Here is a 9,300-nt window from a genome sequence, read left to right on the forward strand (position 1 = left end):
CGGGCTGGCGGCGGCGGGCCCCCCGGCCAGGCCTCCAGCAATTGGGTACCTGGGCTCTGGGGATGCGTAGAATCCAGGTGGGCTGGGGAGGGGGCGGAGGGAGGGAGAGTGGGGAGGGCAGACAGCGCTGCCCTCCTCACGGGCCAGGATGGTGGGGTTGATCGTAGCTCCTCTGGGAGTGGCTGCTTAGACTATCTGAGGGCCACGGAGGAGCCTCCCGTGTCCTTGGCAAAGTCAGAAAGCCACATCATTTGGGGTACAGTTAAGCCAACTGCATGAATAGTGGGCCTGGAACGAAGGTGCTAGCACGCTTTGGCTGGCTGGCTGGCTGGCTGGCTGGCTGGATGGATGGATGGATGGAGGGAGGGAGGGATAGATGGATGAGTCCATTTAGTATCTCTAGCTCTTAGCCTGCCTCTCTGCTCTCTCTCTCCCACTCCAGTCACTGCGTCATGGTCTCCCTGTGTGTGTTGGAAAGCTCAAAGTGGGAAACGAGATTCTGACCCACATTTCCTTCATCCTCTTTTTGCCCTTTTCCTACGAGCTCTCCTTCTACTGCTGGGCTCCAGTTTAAGTGCAACATTACTATCCTTCACCCTATGGGTCCGGGGAAATTCTGTGGGTATAAAACCCTAGAGACCAATTTAGGGCCAGAGGTTCTATGCCCCCCCCCCAACTGTAGATTAAAGCTTTTCAACTGCAATTTTAAGTCAGATGTATGCCCTTGGGCACAGACCTTTCTATTAGTCAAGCAGATTGTTTTCAACAGAAAATACCAGGTCTGTGACTTTGGACCTACAGTGGCATAAGTTGGAGTGTTGGGTTGAGCTGGTTTCCCAGTCTTACAAGCAAAGGCTCCTACATCTATTACCTTATTCAATACAAGTCCAGCTGAAACTTGGAGTTTGTCTGGAAACACTGGTAGATTCGATGAGGCCATTGATTTTAGCCAAAAAAAAAAAAATGTATGTGGGTTTGATTAACTAAGCCAAAAGCTGGATATGCAATCATCACTCCGGAATTTCCACAAAACCAAGCAGCACTGTGGCAGAGAAACCCTCATTTTAAGTTCCAGGCTTAAATAATTTTTTTATCATTTTAGGAATTCAATTATTTAGTGATGACTAGGGCAGCTAAGGACCGATGCATTATTAACCCTGAACCGTTTGTGGTTTTTTTTTTCATGTAGATCTCTATTTCCGCTATTCATTTCCTTTAGCAAAAAAATTCACATTTAAAAGCAATTCTAATTGGTGTTAAGTCACACAGGATTTAATATTCCTGAAGATTAGCAATAATACAAGAACACTTAATTTGCAGGGCTCTTTTATCCATTAGGCTCTGAAGACTCAACATCTGCTACCTCTATCTTTTCAAGATCACTAGAAAAATGTTTGAGACCCAAAACACATACACACAAAATTATCAGTTCCAAAATAAGAAGAGAAAATGTGAAGACTGGGAAAACACTATTTAAATATCTAGCAAATGTAACTAGTCATTTGCAATTCAACTTGACTCAACTCTCAGAACTACATTAAGTTATGTTTAATGTGAGGTAGGAGTACATTAGATAAGTTCTGATACACTATCGGATAGGCCCTCCAAAAATGCCTGGCGCCTATGATGATCTTTAAGTGGCCCAACTAAATTTGTAATGAAAGGTTTCTAAACCAAGCCATGAGACATGTTTATTTTCAATGGGTTGGACGGGACTTTTGGTTAACTTTATTGAAAATGGGTCAGCATCTAAAAAGAAAAATAAAATTCTTCTTCAAAAAAGAAACTCTATAAATCCTAAATCTCATTTTCCCAATTACAAGTCAAACATGGTTATCCTTTGATGGAAGTAACTTGATAAAAAGGAAAACAAAACACTTATTCAGGATGAAACTCAGTAAATGAGAACACATATACAGATTTCAACTGAAAATTTAGGCTAACTGTTCAGAAATAAACTTCTGTAATTGTATGCAGATGCTTCCATATTTCATTATTAGCTCATGGGCTTGGGGTACATAGGTATTTGTTTTCTCTGAGAGAATAAATTAATAAGAAACAGAGAAATGCGATAAACATTTTGAGCTTATAGTAATCCCTGGTAAGTGAGAGGAGGAATTAAATTGCAACGACAGGAGTTATCCTGCTTATATCTTACCCCGGCAAAACTATACCCTCATATTCTGGAACCTGATTATTTACAGAATAGCTACTGTTTTCCAACCTTTCCCAGCAATACAATTTGGTTTATGTGACTTCTCACAGTGAGATGCTACTGAATACCCCTTCTAAAAAATAATAACCTAAAACTCTCAGAAGGAGATATATTGGTATTTTGATGTTTGTGAGCTCTGAAAGTACCAAAATAACATTGATTCACTGAAGAATGTCACCAATAAGTTTTGGGATTTTTATTATTGTTGATATATACTCCAATCTCTACATGATAGTATTTGTGTTTTTCTACAAATGAGAAATAAAAAGACTCCAGTTGTCATGGTTACTAGACCAATGATGATCACTTAACAGACTCCTGAAGTCACTCAGTGGCTTTGCTGGCAATAGAGCTAAAATAAATTTTTATGTGTCATTACTGGGACAATAGTGGCAGAATTGATGACCCAACAATGGTGACCAATATGACCAGTTGTTAGAAAGGTTGTAGAAGAGGGTTAAAAGAGTAAATATCATACTATATTCAGGTAACTTTATTTCAAATCTCTATTATTTACCTGATCCTAGCTTGAATATCTGAGTGCAAAGCATCACAGCATTATCATATGTAATTATTGAAGACTGGTCCAGAGCAACACTTGTATTCCCTGCAGTGGCAGTTCCAGTATGAAAGTAAGGGAGAATGGAGAATGAGAGCCTCTGATCCTTAGTCATAGTAGGCCTGCCACTGACACTTCAGTCTTCACCACTCTAAAAAGGGAACTATAGGAATAACTCAACCCCATCACCAATTAGGAAGTATTAATAAAATGCCCCACCTAAACCCAGACTTGCTCTGCTTGAGCTAAAGCATTATGTTTAAAGTAACTGTACACTTATCCATACTCAAAAACAAAATAAAATGCATTTATTTTCTGCTTTGTTTCCAGCCAGGCTTTATACCTGATAGAGATGTAGTATCTGTCCTTTTTCTGAGTTCTACCACAAGGAAATATTTGTTACAATATCTGCTCAACAAATACACTCTGTGTATTTGTGTATTTTATATAAATGTAGCCTCTTGTTTGCTCAAGCTAATGAGGAAGTAATTAGTAAGTTCTTTTCTTTTCCTTTTTTAAAAAAATATTTATTTAATTGTTGTGTATGTGGTACCAAGGAATTGAACCTAGTGCTTGCATGCTAGGCAAGCACTCTACCACTAAGCCACATTCCCAACCTCTTGCTTTTCTTTTTCTTTTTTTAATTTAATTTTATTTTTCTCAGTAATGGGGCTTGAACTCAGGGCCTGGGTACTGTCCCTGAGCTCTTTTGCTCAAAGCTAATGCTCTACCATTTTGAGCCATAGCTCTACTTCCAACTTTCTAGTGGTTAACTGGAGATGAGAGTCTCATAGACTTTCCTTCCCTGGGCTGGCTTTGAATCAATCCTCTGATTCCAGCCTCCTGAGTAGGTACGATTACAATCATGAGCCACCAGTACCCAGCTCTTCTCCCTTTTTATATGACAAATCACTGCTTCTTCTAATGCCTCTCCAGAAAGTTTTTTGCATTGGTTGATTTCATTTCCAGGACACCAAAATATAAAAATAAAGTTGTTGTGGAGACCATTCCTATGCCCTTTGCTCTTGGTTTGAGAAGAGTAGGAGGCACAGGGGGGAACATTCGTGAAGATGTGGTCATGCCCTTCTGCTTACCAGGGAGTGCTGAGACATCTCCAAGCACAGGCTTCAGTAAGGCCTAAGTTGCTGGGTGCCTCTGTGCTCCTGAAGGTTTCTACTGCACTGACTCTTCCAACTTTTGGTATATAAAAGTGTTTAGGCATTTTGCCTGTGTTGACTGGGCCACAGTCCCTGCACCCAAGAGCCAGAGGAGGGAGGATCTCGAGGTCAAAGCTAGCCTGGGCTACATAGCAAGACCCTGTCACATAAAGGAGAGAAATTTCCTGTGTTTTCTGGGTCTTCTGGGAATATACGGGTATAACAATGAATGATGAATCCAGTAGTTGAAAACGTTAAGGCTGGGTGTAAATCACATGCCAGCTTCTGCTCAAGTTAACAAACTGTAGATCTCAGTTTCTTAACTACAAAATGAAAAGAGTAATACTTGGTTGGCATTAAGTTGTGCATGCTAGAGATAATAGATGTAGCCTCCCTAATAGACTACCTAACATAGAATAAACCTTCAAGTGAAAGACACAGTTATTACCAATATAATTTTGTCTCTGAAATCCCTGTTAATTTATGTATTTATATGCTACTTGCCCCTAGAATATTTTAAGATGACTAGGTTCATTGAGTTGCACAGTGTTAATAAAATTCTTAGTAAATTAGTTTTTTAACTTATCCCAGAACTTTAAAATTGACTTTATACATACCCAATGAGAGTTGAGATTGAGTCTGTTTTATTCCCGGTAGTATCTCTGGCACATGACACAGTACATAGCAGTATACACTAATGAATCCATGAATCTGATTTCTCTTTTTGTTTATTACCTTTTAGAGGCCTCAAGAAGAGAAATACCCTGTAGGACCATGGCTGTTGGCCCTGTTTGTTTTTGTTGTCTGTGGCTCAGGTATGGTATTTCACTGAATTTATATCTCATGTTCTCCACAGTCATTGAAATACTATTTTTATTTGCTAATAAAAAAATGTTGATCTTAGATTCAAGTAAACAGCTGCCTTAGCCTTAATCTTAATGGACTTTGTGTATATTCTATTAAAAATGAAAACAAAGACAGAACTGATACACTATCAAAAATCATAAAATGATTACAACAAGTAATTTAATTAAATGGAGTATATACACTATAGGGTTCAGGTAACTCATTCTGGTTAGACATCATCTGAAAAGGGCCCTTAGAAGAGCAAATGAAACACCTGTCTGCCTGAGAAAGTAAGGGAGGCATTTTTCTAGAATATTCTATAGATCTTGTAGGTAGAATTGAGCCTGTGACGTTGAATCATAAATTATGGGCCATCTGACACTGTGAAGTAGTTACAAGTTCATAGGATTGTACTTGTACATATATAAACACACACACACACACACTATGAACAAAGTACCATGCAGTTGTTCCTAATTAAATATTGTTAATGGGAGCCTCAACATGCTTCCTGGTCCCATGATCCGGGTTTTCTGAAATACTGAGAAGTGCAGTTCAATTCTTGTGGGTTGCTTAGAGCTCCAAAGATAGGAAGTCCACTAGGGATTGTGCCTCACACCCAGACACCCTCCTACCTCAAAGACAAGAGAAGCCCAATACTAATAACAGACCAGTTCCTCTCATCTTCAAGATATGGCTTTTCCAAGAACATAGAAACTCTTAGGAGGAAAGAGCAATCTGCAGTACTTGATCATTCATCCACTCAAAGAAATAAAGATCTACTCTTTCCTTGAGGGAAACAGAATAGCAATCTCTTCTTCACAATGCTTAACAGATGTTCTCTCAGTCTTTGAATGCTTCTGAGATGAGGTGCTCACTTCTTCAAAAAGCCCATTCCCAGCCGAGCAGGGTGGTACATGTGTGTAATCTCATCACTCTGGAGGTTGAGTCAGGAGGATCATCAGGTGCAGGCCAGCCTGAGCTACAAGCAAGACCCTGTTTCAAAAACAAACAAGATTATTCCTATTCTCTTCTGAACATCTTCAGGTGAATCTTCATTCAGCCTTGCCTCCTAACGTGTAGTTTCTATATTCTTCTTCTGGATATGCTCAATGACTGTCTTAAAATACAGCTTTGGCAGCTTTGGAAGGAAGTCTAAAATTGGTCTGACCACCACAGAGGCAATAGGACTGTCACCACACTTAATTTAATCATTCAGTTTCTACTAGTATCATTTGCATTTGAAGTTACTTTTAACTGTCACACTTAACATCCAGCTGTTCTTCATGGACATTACCTGCAAGCTGGAATACTTCCATATCCTATGGCCCATCGTATGTGGTTGCTTCCATTTGTGCATGGACCTAGGTAGCATTGGACATCATTTCACTTAATAGCCATTTCCTTCCACAAGAAAGCAGTGTTAGTCTCCCACTAAATAAGTAGCTCCTCATACAATATTTAGCACATATGATAGATGGATGGATAGATGGATGGAGCCAGATATTCTCTATACTCTAGTTACCTAGTTAAGTTTTTTGAGACCTAATATAAAGCCTCATGATCATTTCTGTCAAAATTTTATTGTCAGCTTTCAGTTGTCTTTCAACAAAGTATCCATCAACTTTGGAGACATAGACAAATATCTGTAATAAATGTTTTATTGATATTACATTATACTATACAGAATGGTCAATGATAATACACAGTATATTCAGCATATTGTCCTTCATTAATGATGCATAGTTCAAAGCACAGTATACAATTTCAAGGAATATAGCATATTAATGTCATCATTTCCATCAGTACCTATATAGTTATCTGTGATTGATGATATGTCTTAGATTCGTAACCCAAAACAAAAATAGCAAACAAACCTGTTCTTTTAGCACATCACAGAAAAATCAAGAAAATCAATCTACATAAAAATTATCTATATTTCTAGATCTTCATGATGAATCTGTAGGCTGTTAGATCTTGAACCTTGAGCCTTTTATCTAATTCTCCTTCTGCTCCAACTTTAAAATCTCTAAAAGTATATTATACCTCCAAGTCACTGACAAAAGGTCTAGGTTTAGAGAACCTCATGGAACACCTCAATGAGACAATTCCCTTCAGGTTAACTTTGACCCTGAAAACTAAATTCATCCAACCATCACCACCACTTGAGAATGCATTGTGTATGTGGCACTGTGCTGGGCTTTGGAATCTAAACCCCTTCAGGACTTCAGGGGTTCACCCCTGGGCGAGAGCACAGGGGTGGTGACCACAGAGACACCTAACACTCACCCAGCATGGGCAGAGGACTTCCATGTGGCAAGGCTGAAGGGACAGCTTCCTGTGGGAGGTGCTGTTCAAGCAGAGTCTGGAAATAAACAGCTAGACAAAGGAAGGTGATGCTACAGAAGGGGACAGGATGTGACATAGGTGCAGAAGCTGCTGATAGCCGAGTAGGCACGGAACTGTAACACTGTCCAGGGATCCTTGAACTGTGTCATCACCGCTCCATTGTCCAGTGTCTAAATATGCAGGACTAATGTTTAATTCTTTGTTGTCCTCAAGATACATAGTAACTGTAAGTAGCCTCTTCCAACTGCCCAGGGAAAAAACTAAAATAATCTTCAGGTCTGGCTTCTTTTTCTCAATCGTGTATTTCTCAAAACAGCACCTTTTCCTTTTCCAAGGATTTAGAGGAACTCTAAATCATATGACTAAAATTTTGCCAAACCTATGTATCTTTTCCTGTTAGGTAAGTTAGGACACTCAAAAGCAACTGTTTTCTAGAACCTTGCACATCTTCAATAGTTTCTCAGAGATAAAGTATGTTGACTCTGCTGGCTCTGTTATCTTATTCATAGGTTTGTCCCGGCCCCTGGGCTGTGAGCCTACCGGACTTGGAAATTTGGCTTCACAACTTACTGTACCCCACCCTTCTCCCTTACAATCCACTGCTATTTTTGTTTTGTTTTGTTCTTCCCCTGTGGTGCTGGGGATTGAACACAGGTCCTCGTACATGCTAAGAAAGCACTGTGCAATGGAGCTACACCCTCACTCCACCACTGCCCTTTTAATGGTGTTTATTTAAACCTTTGTAGTTAGAAGACCCTTTTCCTTCTACAGAGAGACTAAGCATAAACAAGCACTAAGTTACTTTACCTACAGTATCTTCTCCACCATCATAATTCCTGAGCAATGGGCCTCATCGCTTTTCATCATAGCTACAAATCATCTACTCCACCTTTTCTTTCCTTTTTTTTTTGACAACTTTAGCACTTTTTTGGGGGGGTGGGTCCGGTCGTGGGGCCTGAACTCAGCCTGGCGCTGTCCCTCAGCTCTTCAGCTCAAGGCTAGCGCTCTACCACTTGAGCCATAGCACCACTTCCGGCTTTTTTTTCTGCTTATGTGGTGCTGAAGAATCGAACCCAGGGCCTCATGCATGCAAGGCAAGCACTCTACCACTGAGCCACCTTCTCAACCCAACACTTTCTTTTTTCTCTTACAAATCTTGGCTCAAGTTGGATGCTGTTCCCAGAAATATGTCACTCTTCTTGATTTGTCCTTGGTACTGCACCCTTCCTTCTATCTTTATACATGTCCTCTTCTAAACAGAACATGTCATGAAAAACATAAAAGCTCCTTTAGACCTGTGCCTGTTGCCACCCCTCAGGATGGGTCAGGGTTCATTTTGCTTTGCTGAGCCTCTCTCTTTGAGCTTCTCTCATTTTAGGGTCACAGGCCCCAAGTTCCTACCTATCATTTTCTACTTGGAAAGAATGTGATTTCCTCAAGTCTAGCCCATGTATCAGCTGCTCTGCTTTAGGGAGCCGGCCTTCCTACAGGCATTAGGATACTAGAAGCCTCCATCACTTTGGTATCCTGCCTTTGTTCCAGTTCTTTGGTCCAAAACAGGAAAGACCTCCTCCCCTCATGCCTGTCTGGCCATCTGCAGGGTGCATTCGGGCACAGAACCCTGTTCTAGCTGGCTCAGCTCATGCAAACTGCACTGGAGCTTTTGTAGGATCCCCAAGTCTCCGCAGACTGTCTCTCCTTTCTGTCTCTTTGCATTGGCTTTCTTCTTTGAGTTTGATATAACCCAATGTGAGGCTCAAGTTCCAGCCACCAAGTTATGGTGACACCTTACAGGTCCTATTGCCTTGTCGGAGCCTATGGGGTTGGTTTTGTATCTTCTCATTCACACATGAAGGGAAAAGGGGACATCTTCCTGTGTGAATGAAGATAGATGCTGATCATCAATCTGGATCTTGCAAGTCTCACTGCTTTCATTACCTCACTCTTTGAACACACTTTCCTCATTGATGATTGGTGGAGGAAGTATTGCCAGTGTTCCTAGGGTACATGCAAGAAGTAAGAAATGCAAATTTTGAGCCCTAAGATATGTACTCAAATGGTTTTTTTTCTTTCATGGGATTATTTCTAACACATTTATAAGATTATTTCTTTGTTGCTTTGTATGTCCCTTCCCCACAGTATAACCCCTGCTTTCACTGTATTTGATGTCGGTA

The 9,300-nt window shown here is 40.4% G+C and overlaps 1 protein-coding gene across 1 annotated transcript in view; it reads left to right on the forward strand.

Annotated features, from left to right (window-relative positions):
• Serp2 (stress-associated endoplasmic reticulum protein family member 2) overlaps positions 1-9,300 on the forward strand; it is a 24,997-nt gene that overhangs the window by 239 nt on the left and 15,458 nt on the right. Inside the window, exon 2 of the mRNA XM_013038102.1 lies at positions 4,674-4,746. Coding sequence (XP_012893556.1) covers positions 4,674-4,746 — 73 coding nt within the window. The remainder of the gene's footprint in view (positions 1-4,673; positions 4,747-9,300) is intronic.

Source organism: Dipodomys ordii, unplaced genomic scaffold, assembly GCF_000151885.1.
Source record: "Dipodomys ordii isolate 6190 unplaced genomic scaffold, Dord_2.0 Scaffold1, whole genome shotgun sequence".
In the NCBI taxonomy this organism is placed as follows: domain Eukaryota; kingdom Metazoa; phylum Chordata; class Mammalia; order Rodentia; family Heteromyidae; genus Dipodomys; species Dipodomys ordii.